This window comes from Homarus americanus, unplaced genomic scaffold (genome assembly GCF_018991925.1).
Source record: "Homarus americanus isolate GMGI-L3 unplaced genomic scaffold, GMGI_Hamer_2.0 scaffold7732, whole genome shotgun sequence".
Lineage (NCBI taxonomy): Eukaryota > Metazoa > Arthropoda > Malacostraca > Decapoda > Nephropidae > Homarus > Homarus americanus.
The window spans coordinates 163134-186187 of NW_024739921.1; the positions used below are offsets into that span (position 1 = coordinate 163134).

General features: G+C 43.2%; 1 protein-coding gene across 1 annotated transcript in view; it reads right to left on the reverse strand.

Moving 5' to 3' along the window:
• The window catches only part of LOC121875026, a 32001-nt gene extending 22835 nt beyond the window's left edge, over nt 1-9166 (reverse strand). The window contains exon 1 of the mRNA XM_042379380.1: nt 8990-9166. Within this exon, the coding sequence (XP_042235314.1) occupies nt 8990-9117 (128 nt within the window). The 5' untranslated portion in view covers nt 9118-9166. The remainder of the gene's footprint in view (nt 1-8989) is intronic.
• Between the last annotated feature and the right edge of the window lie 13888 nt (nt 9167-23054).

Genomic DNA, 23054 nt, shown 5'->3' on the forward strand with positions numbered 1-23054 from the left:
AATTGAAAGGTACAAGGATAGTCTTAAGACAAACCTGAAAAATGCTACATCGACCCCCTCACCTGGGAGACGATTACTCCACACTGTAACACTTGGAGGGGCACCACACAAGAAGGTGACAATACTTTCGAGTTAGCCCGACTGCATACCGAGTCAGACAAGCGTCAGGGCTGGAAAGACTCTCCCGCCGACCTTCCCTCATTAGATGTAGCCCCCCACACATGCAACATCTGTGGACGACCCTGCCAGTCCCGGATCGACCTCTTTAGTCACCTCAGCAACGAAGGTGGATGATCGTCATACTCGATTTTAAGTGACAGCAAAGTAGAAGTAGTGAGAGAGTGTGTATGTATGTATGTGTGTGTGTGTGTGTGTGTGTGTGTGTGTGTGTGTCAGTAGGTTGACCGTACAACACAACCTTGATCCACTAGTCTGACTGAAAATAGATAAAACTTTCCAAACTCACACTAATTATAACCAAAGCTAAACTAAACTAATTTTAAAATTATCAAATTTAACCTAACCAAAATCGACCAAGAATAACCTAACATAACTAAGCTTAACCTTCAATTCAATTCAATTCAAAATATAACCCTACCTCACCATACCTAATCAAACGAGTGACCAGTCTTGCGTAGATTAAAATATCCACACACGTGTTTGTGAAAAAGTACTTAATGTAACGCAGACGTAATGGACAGACGGACCTATAGCCTATGAGTGTGGGAGGGAGGTGAGGAGGGAGCTGTCAAGGGCATAGTCAGTATAATTGTCCTTCTACGCTTGGTTGAGTGTCTTAACGCCGCTCTATACTGTACACATTGTTCCTGATCACTAGGCGTAGATCGTGGTGGGTGGTGACGGTAGTGGTGGGTGGTGAGGGTAGTGGGTGGAGAGGGTAGTGGGTGGAGAGGGTGATGAGGGTGGTGGGTGGAGAGGGTTGTACTTATATCCTAACCTTAGTCTAGTGGTTACAACATCTTGTAATCTAGTGATCTTGTTACTTGCTCCATATACATGTTTCACTTGATACATCTCATCATGGTAAACAATGGATCGACTAGTGCCTGTTTACACTTATCTACTGTCTTCAAATTCATCAGAAATTTCGTTTCTGATTACAGTTTTTAAGGTTCTGTTTGACAGTCCAAGATTGTACTTAACATAGTCATTATTGGACGACAGTTTAGCTAAGGCATCAACTCTGTTATGTTCACTAATGCCTATGTGAGAGGTGATCCACCGCAGCTTGATCTTGACAATCTGAGTTTAGGGCATCAAGAGCAAGTTGTGAGGATAAGGAGTCAGTGATGATACGACTGTCAGTGGCAGTGTCTTCAACAAGTTTCAGGGCGGTGAATATGGCAAATAGATCAGTTTGTAGAATGTATGACCAGTTATTAACTCTAGCTCCTTTCTCTACTATATTACCGTTAGGCTGAGTTACAATGACAGCACTTCCAGCCCTCCCACAGACAGTGTTAAGAGAGTCGTCAGTATAGATGGTCTGTGTGATGTTATCAGTCTGTAGGTTGTGTATGTGTTCAAGAGCTCTCACTTTGGCGGTGTGTTGGAGATAAGGATTTGTGGTTAGGAGGGCACGTCCAGCAGGCAGAAGCTTGACAGTCTGTGCCCAGAAGGGGGTGCAGAGGGTGGTGGGTGGGGAGGTGGTGGGAGGGGGTGGGGTGTGAGGTGGAGGTGTGGTGGTGAGGGTGGTGGTGGAGGGGGTGGTGGGAGGTGGTGGGGAGGGGGGTGAGGGTGGGGGGTGGGTGGTGGAGGGTGGGGGTGGGAGGGGGGTGGGGAGGTGGTGGTGGAGGGGTGGGGAGGTGGGGTGATGAGGTGGTGGGGTGGTGAGGTGGTGGGTGGTGAGGTGTGGTGGAGGTGGGGGGTGGTGGGGTGGGGAGGTGGGGGTGGGTGGTGGTGGTGGTGAGGGTGGTGGGGTGGGGGTGGGGTAGGTGGGTGGGTGGGTGGGGTGGAGGTGGGTGGTGGTGGGTGGTGGGTGGGTGAGGGTGGGTGAGTGGGTGGGGGTGGTGGTGGGGTGAGGGGTGGTGGGAGGGGGTGGTGGTGGGGGTGGTGGGTGGTGGGGGGTGGTGGAGGGTGTGGGTGAGGGTAGGTGGGTGGGGGTGGGTGAGGGGTGGTGAGGGGTGGGGGAGGGGTGGGGGGGGTGGGGAGGTGGGAGGGTGGGGGAGGGAGGTGAGAGGTGGGTGGGAGGGGAGGTGGTGGGGGATGGAGGTGGGGGAGGGAGGAGGGGTGTGAGGGTGGTGGGTAGGGTGGGGGTGGGGGGAGGTGAGGGGGAGGTGGGAGGGGGGGAGGTGAGAGGGGTGTGGGGAGGTGAGGGTGGTGGGTGGTGGGGTGGGAGGGGTGGAGGTGAGGGGCTGGTGGTGAGGGTAGGGGATGGGTGGTGAGGGGTGGTGGGTGGGGTGAGGGTGGTGGGTGGTGGGTGTGAGGGGTAGGGGGTGATGGTGTGGGTGAGGGGTGGTGGTGATGGTGGTGTGGGAGGTGGGTGATGGTGGTGGGTGGTGGAGGTGGGGTGGGGGATGGGGTGGGTGGTGGGAGGTGGTGGTGGTGGTGGGTGTGAGGGTGGTGAGGGTGGTGTGGTGAGGAGGAGGGTGGTGAGGTGAGAGAGGTGAGGGTGGTAGGGTGGGGGGGTGATGGTGGTGGGGTGAGAGGTGAGGGGGGTGTGAGGGTGGTTGTGGTGAGGGTGGTGGGTGGTGAGGGGGTGGGTGAGGTGAGGTGGTGGTGGTGATGGTGGAGGAGGTGTGGTGTGGTGGTTGGTGGGGTGGTGGCAGGAGTAAGTGGAGATGGTGATGGTAGTGGTGTAATCCAACCCAACCAACCAACATAACCCAACCCACCAACACCTTCTAACTATTCTAACATATCCTAACTCAACATAACTTAACCTAGAGGTGGTAAGAATAAGCTTGTATGACTGTGTTACGTCAGGTTTAATTATAGTTAGTGTTGACTGATTTCTATAAACTATAAATAATAACGTTTGCTCTCCTGGTAGTACTTTTTATAAGAGTGGCCCTCACTCAGGCGGGCCAATATTTACCAACACGGAGCGAGGGAGGAGCTGAGGTAAGGCTACAGTGCACGGGCCGTCACGGGAGAGGAAGGACTCCTCAAATAATATATCATTCTCTTTTCGAGGACATTTCAGGTGTGTTGATGTTTGTCGTGGTCAACATGTTACTCACCGTTCCCTGACCAAGGCTTGACATTCTACCATTCATGTTGTTGTTTGATTTATAAACAATAGGTAATGTTGACGCTTACACGGTTATGTTCCATCACTATGGTGACATTGACGAGGAAGAACACGCTACGATAATAATAATAATAATAATAATAATAATAATAATAATAATAACAATAATAATAATAATGATAATAATAATAATAATAATAATAATAAAAATAATAATAATAATAATAATAATAATAATAATAATAATGATAATGATAACAATAATGACAATAATAATAATAATAATAATAATGACAATAATAATAAAAATAATAATAATAATAATAATAATAATAATAATAATAATGATAATAATAATAATAATAATAATAATAATAATAATAATAATAAAATTAATAATAATAATAATAATAATAATAATAATAATAATAATAATGATAATAATAATAATAATAATAATAATAATAATAATTATAATAATAATAATAATGATCATAACAATAATGACAATAATAATGATAATGATAATGATAATAATAATGATAATGATAATAATAATAATAATAATTATAATAATAATGATGATAATAATAATAATAATTATAATAATAATGATAATAATAATAATGATGATGATGATGATGATGATGATGATAATAATAACATCCAGCGAGATAAACACTATAGCGGTAGTATAATTATGGGTACCCCTCGTGTAACGAGATGACCCGCCCAAGGGCCACCGAGGTATGTATTTGTTTAAGGTGTAGAAGCTGTCACCAACACAACAACCACACCCTAAGTTAACGAGGTGCATGACCCGGTGGCAAAGAATAGTCCGGGAAGACCGGACATCTCGGCAACTGCACTGGCTAACCATTACCCCAGAATACTATCGCAAATCAATTAACATCCAGCTCCCCAATTACTGCTGGGTAGACAGAGGGAAATGACGTAAAGAAACTTGCCCATAGTTTCACCCTACATGACCCACCTAGAAGGAACAATGTCATGAGTTAGATTTTTTTTAGATTGCCCCCGAGGAGCTAGTTTATTTGGCACCCCCTTACATCCTGTGCAAGGTGAAGCATAGAAGCGTTTACAGCGCCCTTCTGGGAAGCATGCTAAGTTCATGCTTTCCTTTATGACTCATGCATTAAGGGCGTAAAAACCTGAAGGTTCATAGGTTTTGTCAGCAAGTGACAGAATGATGAGTGTGTGGGGGAGAAGATCCCGGTACATTTCATCTGTTTATGGCAAAGATGTGGCAGGTCCCTAGTGCCAGGCCTGTCACTAGGAGGAGGGATATCTGGTCAGGGAGGGAAGAGGTGTTGGTAACGGCTGGGGACCTGTAGGAGGAGGTCATAGGGCAAGTGAGGATGTAGTGAAGGAGGGTGTGAGAGTCGGGTTGACCACAAAGTTTACAAACAGTGCGGCCAGGCTCAGGGTTGTCAATGTACTCCCATAGGTACCTGTACCCTAGGCGCAGTCTCATGTACATAATCTGTTGAGATCGAGTCAGAGATTGATACTCTTTGTAGTGGCGGTTGTCGTCACCGGTTACAGCGTCATAGTGGCATAATGTGACGCTGCCCCGTTGTTTCAGGTGTGTCCATTTTTCGTCGAATGTCTCTCGTTGTGTAGCGTGTATGCGAGATTTGAGATGATTCAGGGAGAGGGCGAGAGTGGCTTCAAAATCTTCTTCTTGTGTAGCTTCTTTGGCAAGTCGATCAACAGTGTCACAGGCAGTTATTCCTATATGTGACGGGATCCAAATAAACTTGACACGGATGTCATCAGTTTGTTCTAATCCGGCGACGGCGGCTAGGGTGTGTTGGGCGGCAGGGGAGGAAGGGGAGGGTAATTTGAGCCTCGCTAGCGCAGAAGTGCTGTCACTGATTATAAGGAGGTTCCGGCGTTCAGTGCGAGCATAGGTCGCCCCCTCATGAATGCCCGCGAGGATGGCTATGCTTACAGTACAGTGTCAGTGGAGGAGGCCCAGTCGTGGACCCTGATTTTCCTGCAGGCCTGGCGCTCAGGAATCCACACAGCTGCCCCAGCGCAGCCAAGCGTGGTAACAGACCCATAACAGTAGACGAGGATAGGAGGGAGGGAGGTCGTAAGAGAGGAGGCGACATCATTAATCTGCTCAAGGCAGTTACGTTTGAGCATATACCGCAGTTGGGTGGATTTACGACCAGGGAAGGCGTGGACGACAACATCAACACTCGGGGAAGTCCACGGCGGTAGAGGCGGATGAGTGTACTCGGGAGGGAGAGAGGTCGAGGGGGTGTAGAGGTGATAACACAGGATGTCAGCAGCAGTGTGGACGGGCCAGTGTTGAGAGAGGGAGGGAGAGGGCAGGCCGGCGCAGGAGGGAGTCAAGATGTGAGTTCAGTGAGCGCGACAGGGGAGTCGGTTGCTCATTGCGAAGAAGTTTAACACCAAGGATGGCATTGAGAGCAGTAATTCGATCGCAGACGGGGAGCAAGATTAGTTCACGCTGCATGACTTCTATTCTGGTGGTCATAGGGCAGCCGAGGATGAGTCTCATCGCTCTGTTTTGGATTTTCTCTATGCTTTGTTTCTCGCGCTGGGAGGCAACTACAGGGACAGGAGAGGCATAATCTATGGCGGCTATGACGATGGCAATGTACATGAGACGTAGGACCCTGACAGAGGCTCCTTTGAGGCCGTGGGAGAGGGACTGGAGGGGCCTCGTTCGTTGGAGGCACTGTGAGATGACGTGGGCGGAGACAGCGGAGGTGGTGGCGCTGGTAGTGGCTCGCACGGGTAGCCCAAGGTACCTGTAGGTGTGTCCTTGTTCAATTTCCTTGCAGAGTCAGTGGTGTCTGACGCCGGAAGTGTGAGATGAACTTGGTTTTAGTGTGTGAGATAACTAGCCCGAGTGTTTGACAGGTCCGGGCGAACGTGGAGAGTATAGGTTGTTCATGTTGCACTGTAGTAATTTGGAGGAGAATATCATCAGCGTAGCTTATGATGTGACCGTCTAGGGCGCTCAGCAAAGATGTCGTTGAGGCGGCAGATGGAGTTCATGAGAACAATAAAGAGTGTAGGGCTGAGTACACCTCCCTGAGGCGTGCCAAGATCAAGGTCCCTGATTGTAGAGCAGTGGCCCTGAAAACGGACACGGGCCTGTCGATGGGAGAAGTAGTCAGCAATCCACGTAAGGACAATTATAAAATTTAAAGTTATTGTGGATGGTTTCCCAGTCTAAATATGTTATGCGTGTCCCAAAGAAAACTATCAGAAATACACGGTAGATGACGTCATTGGGTGAAGGCAGGCGAACGCCCTGCGGGATGCGGCGCTGACCGGCGTGAGTAGCTCTCAGGCGTTTGACCCAGGCGGATGTCATCCACGCGTTTCTGCCAAGGAAAACGACCAAGTGGCCTCGTCCCTTCCCGCGCACGTTTCATCAGTGTTGCAAGTAAGTTTTTTTTTATTCGATCTCACAGTGTTTAGAAAGGGCAGAGAAGACTTTAACAGTAGCTAACAGAGTGCTCCTTTTGCAGGGTTCCGAGAACCCACTCGGTTGGCCGGTGGCTGGTCGGTGTTTAGTGGTCGTATAGCTGGCAACGCACAAGGCGAACAGGTGTCCCTGACGGCTAACTACGTGGAACCAGCATCCGCACTTTGGTCGGTGGTTGATCTGGTTCATCATATCTCCCCACCTTGGTTCATACAACACCACATCCCTTCAGTCAGTCAGTGAAAAATTTTACTAACGAGAAAGTAGAACCCCTCCCTCAGCTGGGCAGGGCTCACCTGGTTGTACTCTGAACTGGCCTAACTAGGCAAGCAGACGGTCACTATCTTCCTGTTCATGAAGTACTGGGAGTAAACTGAGTGCAGACTGAGTGAATGAAAGGTCACACACTGGGACCGGGAGTCTAGTGGTTACATAGAGACATTCATCTCCCCAGTATTGGGCGTATGTGGTTGAATTAACCAAGTCCAGGTGTGTAATCAACGCTCCTCATGGTTGATTGCACACGTGGGACGTAGGAGTTCCTCTCCAAAAGTTTGTGAAAGGCTGTTAGTACCTTAAAGTACGGGTGCATTCTGAACCTATGGGTGAAGCATGTTACGGGTGTTGGTGGAGAAATACACTCATGACTCCTGAACCTAGAAAGAGAAATGAAAACACAGCGGAGCACCCGCCTGCTTGACGGGTCATGAGTGATTTTCTCAGTTTCTTGTAAATGCCTGCCATTTGGCAGGTTAGTAGTTACAACCCTCGGGTTCTGGGTAGTTAGGACAGTTAGGCTTATAGTATTTTGTGGGTCATCCCAGACAGGCTATGAGTGATCCATGTTCTTGTGTAGTAAGACTAGAATCGGTATTTCTATTCCTCAGTGATTGCTATAGTTTTGTCGGACGCCCTTAAGGCATGTTCATCGGTGCCAGTAATATTTGTTAATGTTTTATGTGCCACTAAGTGATGTAGGATGTACGAAGGAATTGTTTCAGATGAGTTCCTCGTTCTGGTGTCTGTAGTACTGCTGCATTAGTAGTTATTTTCAGATACAATTAATATCTTTTAATAATTTTTTTGATAACATGTATAACTTTTGTTTCCCGTTGTAGTGTTATAAGCCACGCTAAGAAGTACTCTAGGGCTTGTGTACCATTATTGATTGTGTCTGTAGTGTTGGAAGGAATAGAAGTGTTATCTTTTACCAGTGCGTCTCATTAACCCCAATCACAGGTACTGGCTTTCCACGGTCACGGAAAATACTTTTAGTAATTGTGTTTGAGCTGGTTCGGTATTCTCTGAGGGGCGCTTCCACTGCATTACCATCCACTATAACTCAAAAAAACAACAATAACTAGAAGTGAGATATTCCGACCGGTTACATATATATTTATGTATATATATATATATATATATATATATATATATATATATATATATATATATATATATATATATATATATATATATATATATACTGTATATATATATATATATATATATATATATATATATCAGTGAGTACATTTAATGTTTTATCCATTTCATAAAATGTATTGTGATTCACGTGACCCCTGTTAGCTAGGTGATAGGTTTACTGTTTTGAAGTATAAGTCTCAATAGAAGGTGTTCAATAGGCAAAGAAGTGTTATGAATTCCCCCTCTTGGTGTTGAGTAAAACATTGTCATATATGGTGTTATGGAGTGAGTCCTGAGTGACAACACACCTATCACCTGTTTCCCTAAGGGTCTCAGTTATCACATGTTATTCCTGTTCCCCATTTATCCCCCCCTGCCCCGTCCATTCTTCCCCCGTCTCCCCTCAACCTAGCCAACCACAAACTAACTGTTAGCTCCCCTTACTCACCACCCCTCCCTACCTCCCTCCTCACATTGCCTCTCTCTCTCTCTCCTTCCACGCCCTTCTCCCTTTCAAGTGTATACAAAGAATGAAATAAAGGGGAGAATAAAGAATTAAGAACTAAGAAGAACTAATAAAGAGAATAAGAAACGTAAAATAATAAGTATTATTAACTAGACACCCTACATGACCCACCTAGACATCCTACATGACCCACCTAGACACCCTACATGACCCACCTAGACATCCTACATGACCCACCTAGACACCCTACATGACCCACCTAGACATCCTACATGGCCCACCTAGACACCCTACATGACCCACCTAGACACCCTACATGACCCACCTAGACACCCTACATGACCCACCTAGACACCCTACATGACCCACCTAGACACCCTACATGACCCACCTAGACACAGCATATATGTGGTGTTCGCTGGCCTTGGGGTTGACCCTGAGAGTGGCCAAAGGGTCATCGGTCAACACTTCTTTAGGGGGGTGGCTGGTGGGGCCCCTCGTCACCAACCACTTGAGCATGGCCCCTCACCACACTGGTCACCACACCCTCCTCACCACACCTCAACACCTGCCAAGGAGAAGAAATATTGTTGTTATTTAGATGATTAATATTATGTGAGGTAAATTAGTCTCCGTCAACACCTGTAAAGAAAAATAACACACAAGTCGTTACCCTCAGTATTAATGTATGAAGTGAAAAAACACACAAACATACACACACACCACACTTACACACCACACACACACACACACCACACACACACACACCACACACACACACACCACACATACACACCACCACACACACACACACCACACCACACACACACACACCACACACACACACACCACACATACACACACCACACATATACACACACACACACACACACACATCCTTGACCACAGAAGGGTCAAGATGTACCTGGAGCTCCTCTCGGAGCAGCCAGGTCAACTGTTAAGTTGGCCCATACCAACCCCCTCCCCTGAACCCTCCTCCCCACCGGAATATCAACAAGTTCTCGCCAGAAGTTACAATTTCATTTAGGAAAGGAACGGAACCAGTGTTAAACAGAGGTGAACAGTGGTGAACAGTGCTTAAGTCAGTGGGAACAACTCAACAGTAACAGTCGTACCCAAGTTAACCTTCACACAGTGAGGTCCCAGGTACCCAGTGATAACGGCCCGTGAGACCCAACAACAACCAGCGATGTGTTAATCCGTCTACGATAGGAAGGCCTGGGACCAAACCTCACTCATATAACACCATCTGTGAGGGAATTACTACACCACATGTCCCTCATAACACCATATGTGAGGGAATTACTACACCACGTCAAGTCCCTCATCACACCATCTGTGAGGGAATTACCACACCACGTGAGGTCCCTCATAACACCATCTGTGAGGGAATTACTACACCACGTCAGGCCCCTCATAACACCATCTGTGAGGGAATTACTACACCACGTGATGCCCCTCATAACACCATCGCCAGAGAATTACTACACCGTGAGGCCCTCATAACACCATCTGTGAGGGAATTACTACACCACATGTCCCTCATAACACCATATGTGAGGGAATTACTACACCACGTCAAGTCCCTCATCACACCATCTGTGAGGGAATTACTACACCACATGAGGTCCCTCATAACACCATCTGTGAGAGAATTACTACACCACGTCAGGCCCCTCATAACACCATCTGTGAGGGAATTACTACACCACGTGATGCCCCTCATAACACCATCTGTGAGGGAGTTACTACACCACGTGAGGCCCCTCATAACACCATCTGTGAGGTAATTACTACACCACGTAAGGTCCCTCATAACACCATCTGTGAGGGAATTACTACACCACGTGAGGCCCCTCATAACACCATCTGCGAGGGAATTACTACACCACGCCAGGTCCCTCATAACACAATCTGAGGGAACTACTACACCACGTGAGTTCCTCCTAACACCATCTGGGAGGGAGTTACTGCCACTCCAGGTCCCTATAACACCATCTGGGGAACTACTACCTGCATGGGTTATCCTAACTTGCCATCTGGGAGGGAGTTACTACACCACGCTGGGTCCCTCATAACACCATCTGGGAACTGCTACACCACGTGTGAGTTCCTCTAACACCATCTGGGAGGGAGATTGCTACACCACACGCCAGGTCTCATATGCACCATCTGGGGGAACTGCACACCGTGAGTTCACTCCTTACACCATCTGGGGAGGGAAGTTAATACCACGCCAGGTCCTCATAACACCATCTGAGAGACTACCACCGTGAGTTCCTCTAACACCATCTGGGAGGGGGTTACTACACCACGCCAGGTCCCTCATAACACCATCTGAGGGAACTACTACACCACGTGAGTTCCTCCTAACACCATCTGCGAGGAAGTTACTACACCACGCCAGGTCCCCCATAACACCATCTGAGGGAACTACTACACCACGTGAGTTCCTCCTAACACCATCTGGGAGGGGGTTACTACACCACGCCAGGTCCCCCATAACACCATCTGAGGGAACTACTACACCACGTGGGTTCCTCCTAAAACCATCTGGGAGGGAGTTACTACACTACGAGTTTGCTGTTCAACACCTACATTAATCTGTATGTTCACTGTATGTTCCTTCACCTTTCTCTAATGAAGGCTTTTGTTTAACCACCAATGTATGTAATAAATCATTTATGTCCAATGTATATTTTCAGCCTTCGGGCTGCAGAATTTTTTCAATAAACCGTTAATTATTATTATTATTATTATTATTATTATTATTCACACACACACACACACACACACACACACACACACACACACACACACACACACCACATACACACACACACACACCACACATACACACACACACACACACACCACACACACACACACACACACACACACACACACACACACACACAAACACACACCACACACACACACACACACACACAAACACACACACACACACCACACACACACCACATACACACATACACACACACACCACACACAACACCACACACACACCAAACACACCACACACACACACACACACGCACACACACACCACACACACACACACCACACACACACACACACACACACACACACACACTACGATCATCCAGCTATACACTGATATGAGTTATTAAGGATGTCACCTTCGTTGGTGAGCTCTGAGGTGACTCGAGAGGCCGATGTGGCCCATGTGGAGGCGGCGGCAGCGTCTTTCCGGCGTTGGTGCTTGTCTGCCTTGGTATGCAGTCGGGCTAACTCGAAAGTTCTGACACTTTCTTGTGTAGTGCTCCTCCAAGCGTTACGGTGTGGAGTAATCGTTTCCCACGTGAGGGCACTTTTTTCAGGTTTGTCCTAAGATTATCCTTATACCTTTTCAGTTGCCCGCCGGCGTTACGTTTACTATTCGTTAGGCGACTGTAAATTAGCTGCTTTGGCAGTCTACTGTCGTCCATGTGGGTAACATGGCCAGTCCAGCATAGTTGTTCATGGATAATGGTAGCCTCGATGCTCCTACAGTTGGTGTCAGCAAGAATACTGGCATTTGTTCTCTTGTCTTCCCAGCGAACTCGGAGGATGGAACGTAGACTACGTTGGTAAAAGTTTTCAAGTGCCCTGATGTGCCTCCAGTATGTGACCCCTGTCTCACTGCCATATAGCAGGGTGGGGAGGACTACTGATCTGGGTAACATTAGAGAGTAGAAGCGGTAAGCTACATAGATGGTGGGGGTGTGGCTGAACCAGGGACAGGCTTATGTGCATTCACCTCAAGGCCGAAGTGTGTACAGTATATCCATCTACATATGTGTTCAGGATCTCCTGTAGTGAGCAACGAGGGTGAGGTCGCCTGCATACTGAAGTTCAGTGATGGAAGCTGCCGACACCTTGGTTCCTGCCTGGAGTTGTCTTATGTTGAAAAGTTCATTCATCAGGTACTGGATGTCCACTCCACCAGCTAAATTGGCACTGGCAAGAGTGAGGAAGGCAGCCAAGAATAATGGAAAAGAGAGTTGGTGCCAGTACACATCATTGTTTTACCTCCGTTTGGATGGGGAAGAACTCAGACTGGGTGCCATTGTGCAGGTCACTGCCGTTATGCCATCGTGGAGTTGCCTCACAATGGCGATGAATTTTGGTCGGCCAGAGGACTTCCCTGTTGACCGAGTCGAAGGGCTTGGTTAGTCAGATGAAGGCCATGTACAGGTCACGACACTGCTCTCTGCACTTTTCCTGTATCTGGTGGGCACCAAAGATCATGTCAGTGGTGCCACGTGATGGTCTAAATCCACATTGAAATTCTGGGAGGAAGTTTTCTGCCTCAGGAAGAAGTCTGTTAAGGAGGACTCGGGCGATAATCCTGCCAGCTACGTACAGCAGCGAGATCCCACGGTAGTTGCCACAGTCTGACCGGTCTCCCTTGTTCTTATAAATATTGATGATGGAGGCGTCTTTAAGAGCTTGGGGGACTTCCTCCTTTTCCCATATGTGCTCCAGGAGAGAGTGGAGACGGCTGGAATGCAGAGGCTTTGTTATTTTTCATCTGTTCGACGGCAGTTGCTACCTCAGCCAGGGATGGAGGATAGCTCTGGATGCTCTGGATGCTGAGGGACCTGATGGGTAGTCAGGACATCAACACGGTGTTTCAGTTGAGCATTGAATGGTAGTGCTCTTTCCAGCGCTGAAGGATACCTTCATCGTCTTTAATTGTGGAGTTACTGTCGGATGAGTAGAGCTGTGCCATGTGGCCATATATTGTTTAGTGATTGAATTCACGCATGGTGTTGATAAACACACACACACACACACACACACTCACACACACACACACACACACACACACACACACACACACACTCACACACACACACACACAGAGCATATAATAACAGTTTCTACCTCTTTGTTTACGTACAACTAACCAGGCAGACGCTGAACTCGCACTACATGACCTAACACCCTCAGTATTAGACACCCCAGTTTATTTCACATGACGATTAAACACCTTAACGCGACATGGTTAGGTTAGGTTGGGTTGGGTTAAGTTAATATTAGCATTTAATCAGGCAAAATAATCTAGGGTGTCTAATCTTCAGGAGATCCTACACTCTTCCGACGTCCACCATATGGAGTGCACTTGTCTGAAATTGCTTAATACGAGCACAGGACATAAACCGGATTTAAACCCGGAATTCCTTATTAAATCCGTGTATTTAGTTAGCTTAAGGTTAGGTTAAACAAAAGACGAACTCGATCAAAACACCTGTGTTTATAAGCCACACAGATGGATACTTGTTCACGCTTATACCTCATATATCACATCATATACGAACCACGGTATAGAAAAAATAACGCATTTTATATCAACAAAAGAGGAATCCAAAAGCTGTAAACTGAAAAGAAAAACAAAACTATGAAAAGGAAAATAAAAACCACTTTCAAAAGTTTCAGACCAGGAGTGATCTCTACAGTATACAGAAATAGCTATGGTGGGAAGCGGGCCACCAAGAGTCTCAGAAGATTATCTTTTATCTCAGAGTAGAGGTGGAGTAGTGAGGGTAGAGGTGGAGTAGTGAGGGTAGAGGTGGAGTAGTGAGGGTAGAGGTGGAGTAGTGAGGGTAGAGGTGGAGTAGTGAGGGTAGAGGTGGGAGTAGTGGAGGGTAGAGGTGGAGTAGTGAGGGTAGAGGTGGGAGAGAGAGGGTAGAGGTGGAGTTGTGGAGGGTAGAGGGAGTAGTGGAGGGTAGAGGTGGAGTAGTGAGGGTAGAGGTGGGAGTAGGGTGAGGGTAGAGGTGGGAGTAGTGAGGGTAGAGGTGGGAGTAGTGAGGTAGAGGTGGAGTAGTGAGGGTAGAGGTGGAGTAGTGAGGGTAGAGGTGAGTAGTGAGGGGAGGTGGAGAAGAGGGTAGAGGTGGAGTAGTGAGGGTAGAGGTGGAGTAGTGAGGGTAGAGGTGGAGTGCGATGAGTTAGAACTTAATTCCTGTATATATTTGTGTATGTTACCATCGAATTCAAATGTCATCATCATCACCGCCACCACCACCATCATCATCATCATCATCATCATCATCATCATCATCACCATCACCACCATCATCATCATCATCACCATCACCATCATCATCATCATCAACACCGCCACCACCACCACCACCATCATCATCATCATCATCATCATCACCATCATCACCACCATCATCATCATCATCATCACCATCACCATCATCATCATCATCATCATCATCATCACCGCCACCACCACCATCATCATCAACATCATCATCATCACCATCATCATCATCATCACCACCATCATCATCATCATCATCATCATCATCATCATCTTCATCACCATCATCATCAATAATCACCACCACCACCACTTCATCACCATCATCAACATCACCATCACCACCACCATCACCATCACCACCATCATCATCATCATCATCATCTTCTTCATCATCATCATCACCGCCACCACCACCACCATCATCATCACCATCATCACCACCATCATCATCACCATCACCATCATCATCATCATCATCACCGCCACCACCACCATCATCATCATCATCACCACCATCATCATCACCACCACCATCATCACCACCATCACCACATCATCACCATCATCATCATCACCATCTTCATCATCACCACCAACACCATCACCACCATCACCACCATCACCATCACCATCACCACCATCATCACCACCACCATCATCATCACCATCACCACCAACACCACCATCACCATCACCATCATCACCATCATCATCATCATCATCATCATCATCATCATCATCACCACCACCACCATTTCTAGCTCAGTACACCTGATCCCAGCTCTCTCGGTACATCATGAGTCCATTTAACGAGTGTTTTCTTATCACGTGGGCTCTGGGAAGGAGTGACTGGGTGTACACCTTTGGGGTTTGATGATCACTTGAGAGGTGTTTTTGTGTTGTTGCGTGTTACAAGTCGAGCATGTGTGTGTGTGTGTGTGTGTTTTAAGAGGAGAGTCTCTGTGTTAATTTTGTCTCCTAACGAGCAGTGAAGGTATCTAGTTAGGTAGAGTCTGAGTGTAATTTTGTCTCCTAACTGGTGCTAAGTGAAGGTATCTAGTTAAGGTAGAGTCTCAGTGTTAATTTTGTCTCTAACTGGTGCTAAGTAAGGTATCTAGTTAAGGTAGAGTCTGAGTGTTAATTTTGTCTCCTAACTGGTGCTAAGTGAAGGTATCTAGTTAAGGTAAAGTCTCTGTGTTAATTTGTCTCCTAACTGGTGCTAAGTGAAGGTATCTAGTTACGGGGAATCTCAGTGTTACATTCCTAACTGGTGCTAAGTAGAAGGTATCTAGTTACAGGGGAATCTCAGTGTTAATTTTGTCTCTAACTGGTGCTAAGTGAAGGTATCTAGTTAAGGTAGGATCTCAGTGTTAATTTTGATGTTATGGTCTAACGTTGTCACCCAGTTAGGTCCACCCACACACACACACACACGTTAAGCAAGAGTAAGGCGGCCATCAACAGAGAACTAGATCAAGGTGGGTTGGTCACTTTAACCACCATTATTGCTCGTTATGATGTAACTACCGGTAATGAAGGCTACCCACAGTATCCCCACCCCCACACCACCACAGTATCCCACACCACCAGATCTCCTCCACCACAGTATCCCACCCCCCACAGTATCCCCACCCCCACACCACCACAGTATCCCACACCACCACAGTATCCTCCACCACCACAGTATCCCACACCCCACAGTATCCCACCCCACAGTATCACACCACACAGTATCCTCCACCACCACAGTATCCCACACCCACAGTATCCCACACACACAGTATCCACCACCACCACAGTATCCTCCACCACCACAGTATCCCACACCACCACAGTATCACACCACAGTATCCCACACCACCACAGTATCCCACACCCCCACAGTATCCCACCACCACAGTATCCCACCACCACAGTATCACACCACCACAGTATCCCACACACCCCACAGTATCCCACACCCCACAGTATCCTCCACCACCACAGTATCCCACACCACCACAGTATCCCACACCCCCACAGTATCCCACACCCTCTTTTTCTCAAATATTTTACTCCATTATTCACCTGTCATAATTAACTGTGGTCAAATCTTAAAAAAATATTTATAAAGAAAAACCTTTTAATATTTTTATGGATTTTTTTTTATGATTTTTGTATTATTTTTTGTCTGAATATGACGGGAGAATCTGAGGCTTTGTGACCCACTAAGATTATTATTGTTCTTTATTACACCGGTCAACACAATTTTTTCTGCACAAGGTTTTTAAACGGATTTTAAGTAAATTTGGGGTGCAGAATCCAAATATGACTTTGGTTTTTGTCTATCCACATCAGGTTTTGAGATATACCATATTGCACTTTTGCTGAAACGTAAACTTTTGGATCCAAAATTGACGGTTTAAACATGTATACATAAATTTTTCAGCATTATAATTTGTATTTATTCTATAACCAAAAATTGTTAATATCAAATTGGAAAGTTAATGCACATATAATATTTAAATGTAACATTGAAGGTAGAAAAAAACAATTAATGTACGGTAGAAATAGTGCAAGTATTAAGATCAAGTTACAGTTATAAACTTCTCTTTTGGCCGATCTCTTATGTACAGCTTCTGGAATGTCTCTCATCAAACTCCAGCAGTAGTCCGCCATCATGTTCGATCCCATCGACCTTGGTAACGTTCTTCCATTACTTTAATGTCTTGATGAAAGCCTCCCTTGCTCCTCGCTCACTTCTCCCAGATTTTCTGGAAACTCGTCCAAGTGACTGTGTAAGTAGTAGACTTGATACTCATTCTGCATCCAAGTGCTTTAAACTCAAGAGCGCTCTTCACAATTTCTTGATAGTTGTCCGCTTTCTTGTTCCTAGAGTTCCGCACCACATTAGAAAGCATTCCAAGTTCTTGCCTGTGCCTCAGTCATTGTTGCAGGAAGTGTGGATCTCTGGGTAGTGTTCTTATTTGAGGTCCATCAAAAATCCCTTTTTTCTTCTCGTCGCTACAAGACTTGGAAGGTTGAGCATATATATCTGAAACCTCTCCACTATGATCAAGAGCTTTGACAATTGCTTCATGATACCAAGTTTTATGTGCAGAGGAGGAAGGACAATGTTTTTCCTGTCAACCAGAGGATCGTTAATGATATTCTTGTCACCAGGCGTCAAACTATGTCTTGGTGGCCAATTCTTTTCACCCAATGGTCTGCTGTAGCCCTGCTGTCCCAGTAGCACAGAAAACAGGGGTATTTTGTGTACCCTCCTTGCTGGCCCAATAGAAGTTTACCATTTTCAAGTCCACACAAATTAACCATTCATGAGCATGGTATTGCAACCTCTGTAGAACAGTCTTAATGTTTTCATACTCTTCTTTAATTTGTACAGAATGTCCGATTGATTGAACCATACTTGTTTCCGTTATGAAGAAGAACACATTTCAAGCTCCTTTAGAACTGTCAATAAAAGTCTCCAATCCTTACTATCCTTATGCTGGTAGTCCCATGGAGAAGAAGTCCTTCTACATCATTACAAAAAACAAGCTGGTCATATGAATGAAAGTACTTCCCAGTTGCTCTTCTCTGTTGCGATAAAGAAACACTCGTGCCAGGTTTTAAGAGTCGTTTCTCTTGAAGCCTGGAAGCTAATAATTCAGCAGACTGTTTTGGCAAATTTAGATCTCTGACCAGATCATTCAATTCTGACTGAGTAAACAACGTTGGCTTTTCACAATCTTCGCCAGATGGCTTGAAAAGATCAGTCTCTTCATCTTCATCAGTAGAAACAGGTGAATTCCGGTCTATATCCTCAATCTCTGGTAGCTCAGTAAATTCTGGCACGTTACGTGATGGAGCAAATCTGATATCAGATTTGGATTCAGCACCTAAAGTTAGTAAAAACAGTTAAAAGGTTTCATGCCAGAAAAAAAATATTTTTTGTAGACCAGTGTTATAGATAGTAGGCCTTAATTTCGCTTGTAATAATAATAATAATAATAATAATAATAATAATAATAATAATAGTAATAATAACAATAATAATAATAATAATAATAATAATAATAATAATAATAATAATAATAATAATAATAATAATAATAATAATAATAATAATAATAATAATCATAACAGTTCAGAGACCATTGCTCCTCTACGCTATACAAGAATCGACCTTAAGTCCCCCTAAAAATAAACACAACTAATTCCCATAATATTTTACTAAGAGCAAGGCGGGAAAATTGAACTGCAAACTGTAGGAACTATGGATAAACACTCCATTGATCTCCTGAGCTATAAACCGATCAACCTTCATGCAAGAGCGAGCAGCCTATCCCCCAGCTAGTATAGGGACCGGGCGGAACAAATGAGCATCGTGGGCGAGTGAATGGGATCCTGATGCCTTTAAACTACTCCACCCAGGCATCTATACTCCTCTGACCTTTCCTGTTCCTCTATTAACAAAAACGAATATATAGTTTAGGTTAGATTAGATTAGATTAGGTTAGGTTTTCCAGCAGCCCGACACTGACAGAGTAACAATAATAAGGTAGAGAAGTGAATGGATGGGGTGTTTTGTATTGCCTAGATAGATAGACCAACAACAATAAACTAACCAGGGTATCGAACCAAGGAACTCGAGGACATAATCAACCATTGTGTAACAGGGGAGCCAGGTGTCTATACTGTCAACGCCTCAGATCACAACAGCACTGACTCAACCTTTTGCCTTCACCCGTAGAGGCGCTGTAACTACATCCCGTCACCTGAATTCACCTCTTAATTACCCCAATGCTTTCTTCCTTAGGGTTAGGTTAGGTTAGGTTAGGTTAGGTAAGGTTAGGGTTAGGTTAGGTTAGGTTAGTGTTGTATTACGTTAGGTTAGGTGAGAGAGAGAGAGAGTGATAACATATAACCACTGGACCGTTATGAAGGTCAGTTCGCGGTCACACTTACCGGCCACGAGTAAACGAAGGAAAAGATTACAAGTACGCGGTTAGGTTAGGTTAGGTTAGGTTAGGTCAGAGAGGTGGTGTGGGTGGATTCAATATTAAGGACCGTTGTTAAATACCCAACATAACGTAATTTAACCTTTTTTTTACTTTCTGCCTCATTTACACACAATTGCTGGGTCTCAATTGTTTCTCTTACTATTGACAACACAACATACATATATTGTTTCTCACTATTGATTTTTTTTATGGTATTTTCATATTATGATTATTATTATTATTATTATTATTATTATTATTATTATTATTATTATTATTATTATTACTATTATTATTATTATTATATTTTGGCCCGCTGGTCCTAATGTGGGTCATTGAGCCGTGGCCTGGTGGGCTAATCCCCTTAAAAAAAACATACCTAACCTAACCTAATCTATCCTTGCATACTCTAACCTAACCTAACCCCCAGATAGGGTCAGGTCATTTAATAACAAGATAAAACACCCAAGAGTGCTTAATCTTCAGGTGATCTCAAACACTTATACCTACCTTTACCTGACACAATAATTAATTAATGACAATAAAGTTAATAAGAAGTAAACAACACACAAAGGAAATTAAGAAAAAAACAAAAATAATGGTTTTGATCAAAGGATAATTAAGCCCGATCATTATATCATTGTTCCATGGTACCGTCAGTGTTTGTACAAGACAATGAACAAGGGATGGGACACTTTGTAACTAACACCAGCTCTATATAATACAACAAGTTTCATACAATACACTATTTACTATAACGGTCTCAAATGACGAAGCACGAGAACGCCTCAGGCAAATGACATTCGACAAATTCCCAGAGAGAAAAACTATTCACAAGTTACCCCTTAAAATAAGCTGCTTCCTGCTGATGACTGTTTTCTGTGAAGGTGAGCCTTTCAAAACAAGTCGCTCATGTAACCTACAAAAACAATAACCAGTTGGAAATACCCTTGCTTGGCATTATCCTCCCTCTACAAACACTCACTTATAACCTTTACAAGAGCGCACAGTCACTCCTCCTGCACCACTGTGGCACAAAAGGGATCCATTACTACCACAAGTCTCTACCTTAAATGTCAGACCGTCTTGAACTGGCTCACTTAACACACGGTAAAACAGATACGATTTATTTTTCGAATACGTACAAAAAATCCTATTATCGGGTACAGACTTTTTTAGAGCATTATTAAGGAAGTGTTGGCGACTGTTATTATGTAGTCATATGAGGTTATTTTATTGAGACAGGTACTGTATATATCTCAATTACTATGGCTAAATAAACACTGTATCACTAATATTATGGCTAAATAAACACTGTATCACTAATATTATGGCTAAATAAACACTGTATCACTAATATTATGGCTAAATAAACACTGTATCACTAATATTATGGCTAAATAAACACTATCACTAATATTATGGCTAAATAAACACTATCACTAATATTATGGCTAAATAAACACTATCACTAATATTATGGCTAAATAAACACTATCACTAATATTATGGCTAAATAAACACTGTATCACTAATATTATGGCTAAATAAACACTATCACTATTATTATGGCTAAATAAACACTATCACTAATATTATGGCTAAATAAACACTGTATCACTAATATTATGGCTAAATAAACACTGTATCACTAATATTATGGCTAAATAAACACTATCACTATTATTATGGCTAAATAAACACTGTATCACTAATATTATGGCTAAATAAACACTGTATCACTAATATTATGGCTAAATAAACACTGTATCACTAATATTATGGCTAAATAAACACTGTATCACTATTATTATGGCTAAATAAACACTATCACTATTATTATGGCTAAATAAACACTGTATCACTAATATTGTGACTAAATAAACACTGTATCACTAATATTATGGCTAAATAAACACTATCACTATTATTGTGAAGCACAAATAAACACTATCACATATTATTGTATTTCAAATAAACACTATCACTAATATTATGACTGAAAATAACACTGTATCCACTTTAATATTGTATTTCAAATAAACACTATCCCACTATTATTGTAGTACAAATAAACTTGCTGTATCACTAATATTGTGAAACAAATAAACACAATCACTAATATTGTATTTCAAATAAACACTATCACTAATATTGTGAAGAAATAAACGCTATCACTATTATTGTGGCTAAATCAAACGCTATCCTTTATTATTGTGGCTGAAATAAAACACTATCACTAATATTATGGCTAAATAAACACTGTATCACTAATATTATGGCTAAATAAACACTATCACTAATATTATGGCTAAATAAACACTGTATCACTAATATTATGGCTAAATAAACACTGTATCACTAATATTATGGCTAAATAAACACTATCACTAATATTATGGCTAAATAAACACTATCACTAATATTATGGCTAAATAAACACTGTATCACTAATATTATGGCTAAATAAACACTATCACTATTATTATGGCTAAATAAACACTATCACTAATATTATGGCTAAATAAACACTGTATCACTAATATTGTAGCTAAATAAACACTATCACTATTATTATGGCTAAATAAAACACTATCACTAATATTATAGTACAAATAAACACTGTATCACTATTATTGTATTTTAAATAAACACTGTATCACTAATATTGTAGTAAATAAACGCTGTCACTAATATTGTATTTCAAATAAACTTTCTTATCACTAATATTATGGCTAAATAAACACTATCACTATTATTATGGCTAAATAAACACTATCACTATTATTGTAGTACAAATAAACACTATCACTAATAATTGTAGTAAATAAACACTGTATCACTAATATTATGGCTAAATAAACACTATCACTATTATTATGGCTAAATAAACACTGTATCACTAATATTATGGCTAAATAAACACTATCACTATTATTATGGCTAAATAAACACTATCACTAATATTATGGCTAAATAAACACTGTATCACTAATATTATGGCTAAATAAACACTGTATCACTAATATTATGGCTAAATAAACACTGTATCACTAATATTATGGCTAAATAAACACTGTATCACTATTATTATGGCTAAATAAACACTGTATTACTATTATTATGGCTAAATAAACACTGTATCACAAATATTATGGCTAAATAAACACTGTATCACAAATATTATGGCTAAATAAACACTATCACTATTATTATGGCTAAATAAACACTGTATTACTATTATTATGGCTAAATAAACACTGTATCACTATTATTATGGCTAAATAAACACTCACTATTATTATGGCTAAATAAACACTGTATCACTATTATTATGGCTAAATAAACACTGTATTACTATTATTATGGCT